Source organism: Eumetopias jubatus, unplaced genomic scaffold (assembly GCF_037043125.1).
Source record: "Eumetopias jubatus isolate StellerSeaLion01/CBP00866 unplaced genomic scaffold, mEumJub1_p1.0 scaffold_3, whole genome shotgun sequence".
Classification (NCBI taxonomy): Eukaryota; Metazoa; Chordata; class Mammalia; order Carnivora; family Otariidae; genus Eumetopias; species Eumetopias jubatus.
The window spans coordinates 182136369-182152876 of record NW_028274809.1 but is presented as its reverse complement, the minus strand read 5'-3'; the positions used below and the strand labels follow the sequence as shown (position 1 = coordinate 182152876).

Sequence of the window (16508 nt, the reverse complement as noted above, 5' to 3'; positions counted from 1 at the left end):
CTTGTCTCCCAGCTCCTTGAAGAAGATGACAGTTGGAATGTTCCTGGCTTCCATGGCTTTTGTAGTGGCGGCAATCGTGCAGGTGGAAATTGATGTGAGTGGCCCTCTGATTCCTCAGTGGCCTTTCCTGCGGGTCGGGTGGGACGTTCGGAAGGCTTCTTTCTCCGGAACCGCGGGGAGGCCAGGGTCTCTGCCGACAGATGGTCCTGGAGCTAGGCACGGGATGATGTGGAGATGCCACAGGGGCAGAATTGTCCCTTCCAGGCAGCATGCACCGCGGTTGCTCATCACTGCAAAGGGGGCAGCCGGGAGGAGGGTGGGATGGGTGTGCTTTAGCAGGGCCAAGGGGGATGGCGGTTACACAGGGCGTTTCTGTGGACATGGTTCTTATAATGGGAGTGGGAGTTTATAGAACTTCCTCTTTCACAGTCAGAACTCCTAGAAAGTCTATTTGAAAATGTATCAACAGTCTTCAGGAAGATGCCTTTTGTATTCTGATGTTTCTAGCGATGTTAGTTCTCACGCCAGTCCTCAGTCTGCTGGACCCACGGGGGCCCTAAACCAGGTTCCTTGGTGCCCTCAGTGTGAGAACAGGCTAGCGACGGGCGCTGTGTAGTGTGTGAGCCTGGAGGCAAATGCTCTCCTCCCGCCTCTGTCCCCTCCTCCTTTCTCTGTCGCCTCCCCTGTCTCTGTGTGTATCTCTCTCTGTGTCTCTCTGTTTCTGTCTTCCTCCCTCCCTCCTTCCTTCTCTCTCTCTCTAATTTTTCTTTTTAAATGTTTAAGTGTGATAAAATATACATAACAAAAATTTACCATCTTACCCACTTCAAAGTGTACACTTCAGGAGTGTTTAATGTGTTCACGTTATTGTGCAGCTCATCTCCAGAACACTTTTCATCTTGCAAAATGAAAAGTCTGTGCCCACTGAAAAACAACTCCCCACTTAGCCTCCCCACGCCGCCTCCCTCCCCCCTCCGCCGCTGGCCCCTGGCAGTCACCATTCTACTTTCTGTCTCTATGAGTTTGTCTACTCTTGGTACTTCATGTAAATGGATTCATACAATATTGGTCCCTTGTGATTGGCTGATTTCACTGAGCATAATGTCCTTGAGGTTCATCCGTATCATAGCAGGTGTCAGAATCTCCTTCTTTTTTACAGTGGAATCATAGTCTACTGTGGGATGAACCACATTTTGTTGATCCATCTGTCAATGGGCATTTGGGCTGTTTTCACGCGTTGGCTGCTGTGAACAGTGCTCCTGCACATGTGGGTGTACTCACTGACTCCTGAACACGGCTTTGTGCAAAATGAATTGTGAAGTGAGAATGGACTTCTAGAATAGCATAGAATGGGTTGCTTCAGGGACCCTGGGATTGGAGAGCGAGCACTGTTGGGAAAAGGCAGGACCCCTGAACAAATGTGTGGAGGCAAGAGGCATAGATTAGTTGTGAAAGGCTGTTTAGGGTACCGTCAGTGCTGTGGCCAAGGCTCCCAGAGTTAGGACGATGTTGGCCTCCCAGGAGAGCAGATCTCAGGTGCCACAGCAAGATACACATTCATTTGGGTTGTGTTTACTCTGGCCCCCTCAGATAGGAGGCTTCATAACCTGGCATCCTTCGGCCTGGAGGTGTTAAGACCAAGAGCAGCCTCTTTGTGATTACTGCCCTGTTCTGTACAAGCATCCTTTCCTCTGGGTGCCATGAGGCGAGCGATTGGAGGCCTCCTGCGGGTGTTTGGTTTCTCAGCCGAGACAGCTTTCCACGGCTGGAGGGCGGGGGTGCTGGTGACTGGGCCAAGCTTATCTTCAAACTGCGTGGAAGGCATCACTGCCAATTTTCTTTTATTTTGCTCAGAAAACTCTCCCAGTCTTCCCCAAGCAAAACGAAGTCCAAGTTAAAGTATTGAATATAGGAAATGGTAACATGACTGTATCTTTTCCTGGAATGGAGGTGATACAACCCCAAATGACTCAAGTAAGTAGAAGGAAATGCAACTTTCCTTTTTATCTTCTGACCTGAGTTATAATAGGCTTGGGAGAAACTGATCTTCTCGATCCTTATATAATTCCTACAACAAGCGTGGAAGTGAAATGCCTTAGTATCTCGGTCTCCTTTGGGCTTCACTCTAGACCATTGTGCCTCAAACTTCAATGGGCATGTGAATCCCCTGGGGAGTTTGTAAAATTTTGCATTTTTAACATGCTCTCAGGGGACAGTTGCTGCGGTTGGTGCATGGAACCACCCTTTAAATAGGAAGGCTCTGTCCGTGTTTCTCTATCAGAGGTTATTTTGCCGCCTCAGGGACATCTGGCAATTTCTGGAGACATTTTTCATTGTCACAACTGAGAGCATGCTATTGGCCTTTCAGAGGGAGGAAGCCAGGGAGACTGACACACGGTCCCCCAACAAAGACTTATCTGGTCCCAAATGTCAGCAGAGCCCAGGTTGGAAAACCTTCATCTGGATGGTCGCTGGTCTGAATTAGAGGTTCTCAACCTTGACTCCACATTAGAATCACCTGGAGAGCTTTGACAATCCCGATACCTCAGAGATTTTGATTTAACTGGTCTCATTCCTGTTCAGCCACAGTTGAGAGCCCCTCCCTTAGAGCTTACCAAACTGATGATCTTGACGAAAGAAGAAAATTTGACTTCTGGTGCTTGGAGCAGCCTAGGACTGATTTTTCACCAGGGTATTCCTTTATCCCTAATGCTATTCTCTGCCCAATGGTAGAAATGATTTCCAGAACATGTATTTTCAGAAGCAGAAATAAAAAGTAAAATGCTGGGCAAACAGTATAATTCTTGCATAACCCTAGACAACTTCATGACAGAGGTGGGGGGGGGCTGAGACAAACCGATGCCGGCTCCCGCAAGGCATTTTTTGATGTGTATGAAAGTGAACTGGGGATGTCAACTAATACGCCATGATAATGTTCAGTTACTCGATGCAGAACAAGACTCTATGGTATTAACTGTGACTCCTTTTCTCCCATTATAGACAAATACATTTAGGACTTTTGGTGTAGACGAACTGACAAGTATAAACATTTCTTCTCCTGGATCACCAGTCACTCCAGTGACTTATAACTTTGAGCAGGGCCATCGCCATACCCTTCTAGTATGGGCCCCCAATTATTACCGAGTGGTAAGTCGTTGGACACTTACAGCTGATTCTTTACTATGTGTGATGTTGGAGACACAGCCTTTCAGTGGTGTGACTTTGTTTTACCCCATGTAGTGTTATGTAAGTAAATCCTCAAGTTCTTCATTCTTCAAAGATACAAGTCATTTAACATTGAATAAAACTTTGGTGGATGGGAAGAGTTAATATTAATTAAAATTTTTAAAAAGAACTTTTGGGGGGGGGTACCTGGGTGGCTCAGTCAATTAAAGAGTCCGACTATTGATTTCAGCTCAGGTCATGATCTCAGGGTTGTGAGATCGAGCCCCCCGTCAGGCTCCATGCTGGGTGTGGAGCCTGCTTGAGATTCTCCCTCTGCCTGGCCCCCACCCCCCCCAAAACAAGAACTTGTGGGCACGGTATGGGGTGTGTATGAGTATAACAACTCACACAGAGTACGTATGAGCATTCTTAGCAACTTTCTGAGATGCACTTTAATTGTATTGGTTAAAAAATTCGCACTGGGTAACGGGAGAATTAAACCAGTCTCTGAAAAAACATAGTGAACATATCAGGAAAAAGCAATAAAAATACAAACAAAATATTTCACGACAAAATATCAGCATCTAGATAAGCCATTCAACACATTAGGAAACTATGAAGGTAGAGTTGAACTGAGTGGAGGAGTCGTGGGTATTCTGTAAGGTGAATTTAGGTGACCTAGAAAAACTGCAATATGGAATGAAGACATCTCGGTCATGTGTTTTATTAGGGAGCTCTTGATTGACTCATTCTCAGTTCTTGGACAGTAGTGTTCTGTGGAACCACTAGAAAGCAAGCATCAAAAATCGTAGAGGCTCATTTAACCTCCAGGAGAACCGGGACTGGAGGAGGGAGCCCTGCAAATGTAACCATATGCCCTTAGCTCCTAGGATAAATGTCAACATCATTCTCCTTCTCAGAGGCTGAAATGGTAATCTACATTTATTCTAAAGGATTAGATTTGAAAATGCTTTCTTTCTCAGGTAAAGGATGGCCTTAACCAGAAGCCAGAAAAAGGAGAAAATGGAATCAGGTATGTATTTTTCTTTAAAACTTAAGTGTTATCAGCTTCTTATGGAAGTAATGCATTCCCATAGTAAAGTCCAACTGCAACAAGGCTATAAAATGAGAGCACAGGGAGAGATGAACCATGAGAGACGATGGACTCTGAGAAACGAACTGAGGGTTCTAGAGGGGAGGGCGGTGGGGGGATGGGTTAGCCCGGTGATGGGTATTAAGGAGGGCGCGGACTGCGTGGAGCACCGGGTGTTATACGCAAACAATGGATCGTGGAACACTGCGTCAAAACCTAATGATGTATTGTATGGTGACTAACATAACATAATAAAAATTTTTTTTAAAAAATGAGAGTATAGGGATTTGTCCCAAGAATGTAAAGCGGTTCAATATTTTTAAAAAATCAATATCATCTATCACCTTAATAAACTAAAGAGAAAAATCCATATCATCATATCCTGCATCCTGGATGCAGGAAAAGCATTTGATAAAATTCAGTGTCCATTCATGATTTTAAAAAACCCTCAGCAAACTAGTAATTGAAGGGAACTTCCTTACTCTGAAAAAGGATATCTAAAAAACCCAAGCTATCATTATACTTAATGGTGAAAGTCTCATTGCTCTTCCCATAAGATTGTCCACACCCTCCACTCCTATTCAGCATCCTTCTGGACACCAGTGCAGTGAGACTAGAAAAAAAAGAAAAGCATCTTGATTGGAAAGGAAGAAATAAAAACTATTCCTACCTACAGATGACATAAGTACTTGCACAGAATGTCCCAAAGACTCTACCAAAAAGTTCATAGAATCTATAAGTGCGTTTAGAAATGAGGGTAGAAATGTTACAAAATATAAGATCGACAACAGAAATCATATTTCTATATACTAGCAATGAATGATTGGAAACTAAAATTTTAAAACTATACAATAGCTCCAAAAAAAGATGAAATACTAGGTACAAATCTAATAAAAACATACATAGGATTTGAGAGCTAAAACTACCAAAGGCTTATGACAGAAATTAATGATGAGTGAAATAAATGGAAAGATACGCTGGGTTCATTGATTAGAATACTTAATATAGTGACAATGTCAGATTGATCCATAGGATTAGTGCAATTACTATCAAAATCATAGCATTATTTTTCTATGATTTTTCTAGTTTTATTGAGGTATAAATGACAAATAAAATCAATATATTTAAAGTATACAGTATGATTTGCTATATGTGCACATTGTGAAATATTTACCACAGTCAAGTTAACACAATCACCTTACAGTTACCTTTTATATGTGTGTGTGATAAGAATGCTTAAGATCTAACCACTTAGCACGTTTGAAGGATATAATATAGTATGAATTATAGTCACCATGTAGTACATTAGAACCTCAGAACTTACTCACCGTGGAACTGAAAGTTTGTACCTTTCATGCAACATCTCCCTGTTTCCTACCCCCCAGTCCCTGGCAACCACCGTTCTACTGTTTTTTTCTATGAGTTCAACTGTTTTTTAGATTCCATATATATGTGATGCCATGCAGTATTTGTCTTTCTCTGTCTGGCTTGTTTCACTTAATGTTTCTCGGTTCATCTATGTTGTCACAATGGCAGGGACTGCCTTCTATTTAATGGGTAAATAATATTTCATTTTAATACATACGTATAGATATATAGACATAGGTGAATTAAATTTCATCCAAGCTAAAAACATTTGTTCTGTCAATCTCACTGTTAAGAGAGTGAAAAGGTAAGCTACATACTGGTATAAAATATTTACAAATCACATATCTGACTAAGTATATGTATCCAGAATATATAAAGTACTCTCAAAACACAATAATAAGAAAATAACCCAGTTTAAAAACAGCAAAAGACTTTGACATTTCACCAAAGAATATTACAGATGGCAAATAAGCACATGAAAATATGCTCAACATCATTGGCCTTTAAAAAATATAAATTAAAACCATGGTGAGTTGCATGACATACCTCTTAGATGGATGTAATAATTTTTAAAAACTGACCATACTAACTGCTTGTGAGAAGATAGAACAAGCAGAACTCCCGCGCTTTGCCTAGTGGGAGTGCAAAGTGGTACAGCCACTCTGAAGAACAGTGAGGCAGTTTCTTATAAAGTCAAATGTGTATTTGCCATACAACCCAGCCATCCCACTCTCAGATATTTATCCTAGAGAAATGCAAACTTATGTTCACATAAAAACCTAAACATAAATGTCCATAGAAACTCTATTTGTAATTACCAAAGATTAGAAGTCACCCAAATGACCTTCAGTGGGTGATGGATAAACAGACAATAGACTAGAGTACATTCGTACAACAGAATATTACTTCGGAAAAAAGGAACTACTGATACATACAATAACATAAGTGATTTTCAAATGCATTGTGCCATGAAAGAAGCCAGTCTCAAAAAGTTACATACATACTGTGTAATTCCATTTACATGGCATTCTGGAAATGGCCAATAAATAAATAAATAAATAAGGATGTGGGAACAGATTAGTGTTTGCCTTGGTTTAGGAGTGGAGGAGAGGTTTGGCTATGGGTCAGCATGAGGGAGATGCAGGGGCCAATGGAACTGGTCTGTATCTTGACGGTGATAGTGTTTCTCTGAATCCAGACATGTTAAAATTCATAGAACTGTACACCAAAAAGCCGATTTACTGTAAATACACTTTTTTAAAAAGATTTTATTTATTTATTTGGGAGAGAGAGAGCACTAGAGGGGGCAGAGAGAGAGGGAGAAGCAGACTCTCCGCTGAGCAGGGCTCCTGATGCTGGGCTCGATCCCAGGATCTTGGGACTGACTCCAGGACCATGACCTGAGCCGAAGGCAGACACTTAACTGACTGAGCCACTCAGGCGCCCCTGTAAATACACTTTTTAAATAAGATGGGAAAGTCTGAATAAATTGGGGGAGAAATGAGTGTAGGGCTCCTATATGCCTCAACTCTTACTGCCAATCTCTTGTTTCCCTGTGGCCACTCATTAACAATTTCAGATTTAAGCTTTTGCCAGTTACCACTAAAACATGAACCAGGGGAGGGAAAGGTGTATGATTAGGAGGATGACTATTAACTTACTAATGGAAATTGTGGAGAAATGGAATTAACTTTTCATCTCTCTTTACCTCTGGCTTGTTTCACATTCTTAACCTTTGTAATAGTTATCTTTGCGTGTACTCCATGTGCTAGGTCAAGTCTAAAAATGATTAATAAACAGGATTTACAGGTTAACTATCAAAATATTAGTCACAATGTAATAAAAGTCCAAAAGGGAAAGAAATGTAACTTTATATCCTTGGAAATAGAGCCTCAAGTAGAAATGTTCTGAATGTCAAGATTAATCGGAATATCCTATTATGTACCCTGAATTGTTCGGTGGTACCACATCTTTAAACCAAGGTTTTCTTGCACAGCTTTTATGTTTTCCTGTGACTCACTTGGCCTCTTGTTGACAAAAGCATGAGCTTCTATCTTCAGGGTGATCCAGAGAACGGATCCGGGGAATTCACCTTCCTCTTTGAGAACCAACTCCTCAGCATGCTCTTTGATGTAACAAGGCCATTTGCTCTGTAGTCCTGTGATGCCACTGTCCTCATAGAACTTTCACTGTCTGCCCAGGTTAGCGCCTTCCTTTCTTGAATTCTGGGTCATCTTTCTTGTTTGGCTGCAGACTTGTGCTCAAATATCTGACCAAGAAAAGCTGTGAGGCAATTTGCCAAGTCCTTGCTTGCCTGAAAATGCTTTTCTGTTCTCATACTTGGTCATAGGTTGGCCACCATTTTCTTCCCAGAACTGGAGGCTTGTCTCTGTTGGCATCCAGCACCTAGCTGTGTACACACACACACACACACACACACACACACACACACACACAAAACATCTGCCACTCTCTGTAGTGATTAAATTTTCCTTTCACCAAGTTTTGGGGATCTTCTTTCTCCTTGGTGTTCTCACATCTCTCTGCAGTATAAACTACATGTGGGTAGTAGCCAGCACTAGGTCTTTCTGATTTTGGGTTCCATCTCATTTTCTTTGTTCTCTCCTGTGTGAGTTTGCTAAGGCTGCCATCACAAAGTACCACAGGCTGGAAGGCTTAAACAACAAAAGTGATTTCCTCATAGTTCTGGAGGCTGGAAGTCCAACATCAAAGCACTGGCTGGGTTAGTTTTCTCTGAGGCCTCTCCCCTTGGCTTAAAGATAGATATCTTCTCTCTGTGTCTCCACATGGTCTTTCTTCTGTGTGTCTGTGTCCTAATCTTAGAAGAACACCAGTGATCTCGGACTCTCATGACCTCATTTTACCTCTTTAAAGACCCTACCTCCAGGGGCACCTGGGTGGCTCGGTTGGTTAAGCATCTGCCTTCAGCTCAGGTCATGATCTTGGGGTCCTGGGACCCAGCCCCACATCGGGCTCTGTGCTCAGCGGGGAGCCTACGTCTCCCTCTCCCTCTGCCCCTCCCCCCACCCGTGTGTGTGCGCACACACACTCTCTCTCTCTCTGTCTCTCAAATAAATAAGATCTTAAAAAAAAAAAAAAAAAGACCCTACCTCCAAATACAGTCACATTCTGAGGTCCTGAGAGTTAGGACTTCAACATATGAATTGGGGTTGGGGTGGAGACACAATTCAGCCCATAACATCTTCTTTTGTGCCTTCTGGATTGTTCCTCTGTCCTGCACACATGCACATACATACAACTATCCTATCAGATCTGGAAGGAAATCTTCTGATGATGGTCATCTGGCCCTTTCCTAATCTTTGTATCTGAGTCTGAGCTGGAAGTACCTCTGGGATGTCCTTTGTGGCTCAGAACCATTGTTTTGATTTCTACAGAAATGTCTCCTAACTTTGGAAACTTTGAACAGTCTAAACTGTGGTATCCTTTCTTGTTCTGGTGCTATGCTAAAGCTTCATTCTTCTTTAAATTGTCTTTGTTGAGATCTTGGGAAAGAAGGACACATAAAATCAGCAACCTTTTAACCTGCTAACCCACCCATATGGTGGATAAGATAAGCCAGAAACTTTTTTCTTTTAATTGGCAACATCAAATCTTTAATGGATCAAAGGATTTATTATTTCAGCAATGTCCAAGAGACAATCCATAAAAAGGGAAAGTTCCGAGAGACTAATGTCAGAAACTGATAAATAGAACAACTTTGAGAAAGTCAGGAGGTTAGATTTTGGAGTAATATATGAAGTAAAGAAAGAGTACACAGAATTTTAAACAAAATGGAATTGTTTTAATTATGTGGTATCAGTAAGTTGCAAGACTTACATGGACTACCTTCAACAGAGTCCTTTAAGCGAAGTGACAGGGGCATCTGGGTGGCTCAGTTGGTTAAGCATCCGACTCTTGATTTTAGCTCAGGTCACAATCTCAGAGACGTGAGATCAAGCCCTGCATTGGGCTCCATGCTGAGCATGGAGCCTGCTAAGGATTCTCTCTCCCCTTTTCCATTTTCCCCTCCGTCCAGTTACATGTGCTCACTCTCTCTCTCTCTCTCTCTCTCAAAAAAAAGTGACAATACTTGGGTCAAAATTAGTTGAGAATTTGATATTGATCTTTCTCATGAATTTTTTAACGTTACATATTGCTATATATGTATATATTCACAATGTTCTTGAGCATGTTTTTAAACTTAATATATTGTTGTCCTGTGTATGTTCTGCAATATCATATATTATAAAATATCATTTTAATATTTATCCATATTACTATATGTATCCCTTATCATACTCACTTAAACGACTATAGAATATTCCATTGCATGCCTATACCACAATTTATTTATCCATTCTTTTCTTCAAGGAAATTTACGTTATTGCCATTTTCCCAAACAGTGCCCCAATTACATTCATATATGATTTTTTTTTTGTCCACATGTACAAAGTTTCTCTAGAGAGGTGGCCCTAAAGCTTTCATCACATCCAATAAAAATATTTGAGCATATACCCATAATGCATGAATATGGTATCTGTTAAAAGTTATACATATAATTATTATACCAAATTAATATGTGCGCTATAAATAATTAAAAAATATATTAAGAGAATGAGAAAAATAAAAAAATAAATATCTTACAGGTATTTTTATTCATTAGTGGTACAAAAATCATTAATGTAGATGATGTGATTATATATGCTTCATTCATTTCTAAAAAGCTCAATTTAAGATTTAGAAAAATCTATGCATAGGCTTGGTTGGGTAAGTTCAGTTTATTTCAATCCTTGGTTTCCATGACTGTCATACTGAAAAAGATACTTCAAGGAGGGAGTATGGTCAGGGCAAAACTGACCATAAGTAGATTAAAAAGAAATCTTCATTTAAAGAGAGTTGTGGTTTTATTAAAATCGTTTTGGTACTAGGACAACTGGGGTACCCGCGTGCAAAGGACTGACGTCAGACCCTACCTGATACCACACACAAAAATGTACGCAGTGGATCATAAACCTAAATATAACGAAGACAGTAAAATTTATAAAAGAAAAATAGGAGTAAATCTTTGTGACCTTGGGTTAGACAGTGTTTTCTTGGATATGAAGCCAAAAGGACAAGCAACAAAAGAAAAAAATAGTCACTTGGGCTTCATCATATGGAAAGCGTTAGTGTTACAAGTGATATCAAGACAGCGAAAAGACAGCCCATAAAATGAGAGAAAATATTTGCAAATCATATATCTGATAAGAGGTTCCAAATACATGAAGAACTCTTACAGCTCAAAAGTAAAAAGACAATCCACTTCTTTAAATGGGCAAAGTATTTAAAGAGACATTTCTCGGGCGCCTGGGTGGCTCAGTCGTTAAGCATCTGCCTTTGGCTCAGGTCGTGATCCCAGGGTCCTGGGATCGAGCCCCACGTCGGGCTTCCTGCTCCGCGGGAAGCCTGCTTCTCCCTCTCCCTCTGCGGCTCCCCCTGCTTGTGCTCTCTCTCTCTCTCTCTCTCTCTGACAAATAAATGAATGAAATCTTTAAAAAAAAAAAGAGAGAGAGACATTCCTCCAAGGAAAACATAAAAATGGTCAAAAAGCCCAGGAAAGATGCGCATCGTCTTTAATTATTAGGGAAATGCGAATCAAAACCACAAAGAGATACCACTTCACACTCACCAGGCTCCAACCAAAAACCAAAACAAAAACAACCAAAAACAGGCAATAACAAGTGTGGGTGGGGATGTGGGCAAATCGGAAGGCTTTTACGCTGCTGGTGGGAATGTAGAATGATAAAATGATGCAGACACTTTGAAAAACTGTTCCTCAAAATGTTAAACAGAGAGTCACCCTGCGAGCCAGCCATTTCACTCCGAGGCGTCCACCCAACTATGAGGCTCCTGTTGATCCGGGTCAGGGTTCTGTTTTCTACGTTAAGCATCTGTCGAACTACACCAAGTCAAATACCCAGGGACTTTAGGGCCTGAGCTTAATTCAGAGAAATGTTCTCCCAGTACCTAGAATTTGGTATTCAGAGAAATGAGCTTATTCAGAGAAATGTTCTCCCAGTACCTAGAATGTTACTTGTTGCCACAAAGCTGATGAAATTTGGCCACGTGTTTTAGGAATGTACAGGTTAAATTGTTCTCTGCAATACTTGGGTATACGATCTTATTACTGCCCATTCTTTAAATTGGATAATCTGCTGAAAGCTTTCATTCGGCTGTCTGGTAAGAAAAATCAACTAGTCATATTCGGGGCAGCACCCTTCTCTCTGATATACTATAAGAGCGTCAGGGTCTTCTATAGCCTGGAACGTTGAAGGAAGGGATCTAATCATCTGTCCACACTGTTACCATCCATATGGCCCTTTGAAGGCAAGCAACTCGACTGGCTCCATGTGAAGCTTAGGCATAGGAGACGTGGCAGCACCTGGAAGCCTTGGGACCTAGCACCAAGGCCTGTGGGTGCTACCCTCCCATCTGTAGTCCAGCAGAGTGCCAGTCACCATCACTCCAGGTCCTACAGCCTCAGTCTTCCCTCTCTGAGGGGAGATCCCCAAAAGTGTCTCTGGTTGCAGGACCAACCCTCTTCTTCCTCTCCGCTCTTTGGGGCCCCTCCCTGCTCAGGCTCCTAGAGGTAAAGGACAGAAAATGGCCTTCCATCCCCAACCCCCAGAAAGAAGCCCGGATGGAGACTGTTAGGGTACTAAGCAACTTCGACTTTGGTCCTTTAGCTCTAAAGCTTCTGAGCAAGGAACACAAAGTGCTGCCTTCCTGGAGCGGGGACCAGCTCCTATTTCCATCCAGGCTGTATCCCAACCTACCATTGCAATAGCTCCTAGTTAACCAAGTACTTAGAACAGCTCCAGGCAGAAGACTGTGGTCACTTCTTTTGGGTGTGTTCTAATGAATGGGTGAACAAGGACAAACCTAGGGTGGCTTCCTTCTGCCTTTATAAGTCTAGAAATCTTCCATAAACATCTTAAATTCCTTCCAAAAGAGAGCACAGCCCAAGTTCAGGTGCACGTACTGTGACCTAAAGCAAAGTATCCCATGGTCCAGTCACAAGACCGATGGTTTTCTGTTTCAGGTTTATAAATAGTTTTGATGAGAGCTTCAACATCACAATGGACAAGAAAGTTTATGTGAATGTGACCAGTCACAATGCCAGCGAGTATCAGTTTTTTTCTTCCGGCATGTAAGTACCTGTCCTGGACACTGTGCTCCTAAGTTCAAGGATTTCAAGTCTTTTTCTTTAAACACTACATTGAAGCTGTTAATACCAGGAATGTTAAACTATATTATTCTTTCTTTCCATAGAAAACGCTTTGAAATACACTCAACACAACCGATTCCACAAATCTGTGTAAATGATTTCCAATCGTCCAGGCTTGAGTTCGGTAGTGCTTTCACCTATGTAATCGGAAGGCAGGTCAGTAAGTCGTTCTGTTGAATCAGAAGTTCTACTAAACACTTAGGACCTGGTAATGATTGAACTGGAAGTAATATTAGCATCCGTGTTTTAAATGGGCTTAGAATTCATTCGCTTCGCCACTAATTCTTTAACTTACCGTTGACTTAAGTTTGCTGTTATTTTTAGAATAAAAATAAAGAGACTGAGTCTGACTGAAAGTCCACGTTGACCAATATCTGATGCCTCTTCATAGACTATTTACATGGACTTACGAACTTTGAGTTCAAAAAGATGGCAATGTTTTAAACAAACCTGACACCCAATCTACTCTCTGGTTTAAGAGGAAAATACTAGTGGACAGATTTTCAAATCCCACCAAGGCCATTTCATCACGAGGATAATATGCGCTGTTGCATATTGCCATTTAAAAAGTGTACTTACTTGGGGCGCCTGGGTGGCTCAGTCATTAAGCATCTGCCTTCGGCTCAGGTCATGATCCCAGGGTCCTGGGATCGAGCCCCGCATCAGGCTCCCTGCTTGGCGGGAAGCCTGCTTCTCCCTCTCCCACTCCCCCTGCTTGTGTTCCCTCTCTCGCTGTCTCTCTCTCTCTCAAATAAATAAATAAAATCTTTTAAAAAAATAAGTAATAAAATAAAAAATAGAAAGTGTACTTACTTGACAAATCATAGGACGTGATCCTAGAAGTCCAAACTCCATTTGCCTTGTTTGAGCAATTTTCATTCTAGAAGCAGTTCTCCATTTTAATTTCTTCTTGCTTTTGCCTTATTGGTTTAGGATACTGGCTGCCCTGAACTGCACGTGTTTGAAGATATTTCACCCAACACAGTTAACATGGCTCTGCAGATCCCGCAGTATTTCCTCCTCACCTGCGGAGAGGTGGTTTTCTCTATCACGGGACTGGAGTTCTCATATTCTCAGGTCTCTTGGTCATTGTTTCTAGCACCCCTCCCCCACACCCCTGCCTTCAAAAAAATGCTCTTGGGCCCTAACTTCAATAAGCAATGTATTTATAGTTTAAAAGATTCTAGGGGGCAAAAAAAGATTCTAGAAAGCATTATGGTACCTTCCGCCAAACAAGTTTTTTGAGATCCCGTCATGTTTTTATTGAATAATAATATGACTCTGTTTAGCTTCTTGGGTGCATATGTCATATGACTCTGCATTCCCACATCATATACTAGAGATTTAGAGTCCTAAGTGAGAAAAACTATATTAATTACTGTGACCAGCGTCATGATAGGCAGCAGATTCTATATTCTGAAACAACTAAATGATGTCAGCTGTTCATCATGGTGCTCATTTCTGGGTTGTGTACTCATAATCATTAAGGCTCAGGTGAGATCTCTCCACACACTGATTAAGGCCTAGCTTTTAAAAGTTAAAAGATATTATTGCTTTCAACTGTTAAAGATGAGACTGGTGAGGTAAATTTTGCCAATTAGGGCCTAGATTCTCAACAATTTCATCAAAATACAGTTAAGGTCCTTGTGGCCCTACAATGCCTAGCACCTTTAAGTCTTGCAGTAAAGATCGTAAATATGAGCTGGACAATCCCTTTCTGTGATGACCTCACAATCGAATAAAATGACTATATCATAGGTGACAAGAGGGGTTCGGTGACATGGCAGGGAAGCTCACAGCAGAGCAAGCTTCTGGCCCAGAGAGCAACCTCCATTTAGGGGAAAGAGAATGGGATGGATGGCTTTGCTTGGAAACTCTTCTATAGACATAGAATTGATTCATCCATAGATTTGCCCATTTAACTCAGGACAACAGCTTTGCAAGGATGTGGAGAGTGGGAAACGAGGGCTTCTTGGATGTTCGTGCATGAGTGTTTGGGGTGTCTTGTTATCCAAGTGATAATCCTTTTTATATGTGAACCAACCTGACTTTTGATGTGCATTTTTAGGGCGGACTGCCCAACTAAATGCATTGGTAAGTGGTGTTCTCCAGCTCCGCGTTTGCCATCTAGATAGGGATTGACTGTGTGTTGTTCCCCAGGCCCCCTCCAACATGAAGTCGGTGCTTCAAGCAGGATGGTTGTTGACGGTAGCTGTTGGCAACATCATCGTGCTTATAATAGCGGGAGCGGGCCAGATCAGCGAACAGGTATGGGGTGGGGAAAGAGACTGTGTGTGTCTGTGATCATCGTGATGCCTTTCCCTCACCCGCTGTGTATACACATGGTCATCTAAGCTAACGGCTGAATAAAACCAGCCAGAGAGGGTGATGACCAAATGGGCTTTTGGCCAAGTGTGTGCCGATTCTTCATATTTCTACTTGGTGTTGTACAGTTGGAAAGTGACAACCAAAATACCCAGATTTGGGTTAAGATGCCTATACCCTAATATGGTTTACTATTAAAGGAAAGATCTTTCCTAGCTTCAGTGAATGCAGCGTAATGGCCCCAAGACAAACATGTTTTCCAGAAAGTTTCATGACACCTAAAGTTAGAGCCATTCTGAAGGTGGTTGTAATTTTTCCAGCTGACATAAAGCGGGGGCTTTTCTGAAACTGAAACTCTCTCCTTCAGCGTTTCAGCATATGGTTCATAAGGGGGTTGCCCCTTACCCTATCTGTTTCTTCACTCCCCTCTTCAAGTCTCATCAGAGCATGTGCTCATGCTGTGTGCTCATAACCGCAAGATTCTGCCAAGAATAATATGGAGGTCTTAAGTTGGAACAATTCAGCACATTATTTTTTGCTCAAGAGTACCGTGTGCTGTTCTGTTGGTCCCCATCCTTCTGGAGGCCAGCTCTGTCCCTTAACATGGGTTTTTCAGAAATTTTCTCTCATCTTCCCAGAGTCTTGGTTTCTGCCCTCCAGTGCGGTTACAAAAATGTTATCTTTATACTTGGCATTCAAGCAAAGCTGGTCATCCTGTACCTATGGTAGTCGCCTACCAATTTTCCATCACAGTTTAATTGCAGAGCACCTTCTACCTAGACATAGCAAGAAAATGCACTCACAATGCATACAGTACCATAACGTGCATTGTTTTTGTTTTTTTCCTGCTCCAACTCCAATTCCTTCCAAGTGGGCTGAGTACATTCTATTTGCGGCGTTGCTCCTGGTTGTCTGCATAATATTTGCCATCATGGCCCGATTCTATACTTACATCAATCCAGCGGAGATTGAAGCTCAGTTTGATAATGAGGATGAGAAAAAGAACCTGGAAAAGATGAATATATATTCCACGATGGCTCCTGTCTCGCAGACCCAGATGTGAATGTCAGGAAGCAAGTGGAGGACGGACTGGGTCCAGAATGTGCCCTTACTTCTGTCCCCTGGTTGCAGGACATTCTGAGGGGGGCGACTTCAGAATTGTGAGCCAAGAAAGCTCTTTTCCAAGCAGCCAGCAATGAACCTAAAACTCTGGAAGAAGTCCTTTCCTTTTAAGAAATTCATATTTAAAGCATGTAGACACATACACAC

At 41.8% G+C, this 16508-nt stretch overlaps 1 protein-coding gene across 1 annotated transcript in view; it reads left to right on the top strand.

Moving 5' to 3' along the window:
• SLC15A1 (solute carrier family 15 member 1) overlaps positions 1 to 16302 on the top strand; it is a 35569-nt gene extending 19267 nt beyond the window's left edge. Inside the window, exons 16-24 of the mRNA XM_028112070.2 lie at positions 13 to 94; positions 1855 to 1974; positions 3001 to 3147; positions 4149 to 4198; positions 12729 to 12836; positions 12959 to 13070; positions 13848 to 13991; positions 15075 to 15182; positions 16111 to 16302. Coding sequence (XP_027967871.2) covers positions 13 to 94; positions 1855 to 1974; positions 3001 to 3147; positions 4149 to 4198; positions 12729 to 12836; positions 12959 to 13070; positions 13848 to 13991; positions 15075 to 15182; positions 16111 to 16302 — 1063 coding nt within the window. The remainder of the gene's footprint in view (positions 1 to 12; positions 95 to 1854; positions 1975 to 3000; positions 3148 to 4148; positions 4199 to 12728; positions 12837 to 12958; positions 13071 to 13847; positions 13992 to 15074; positions 15183 to 16110) is intronic.
• The last annotated feature ends 206 nt before the right edge of the window (positions 16303 to 16508 follow it).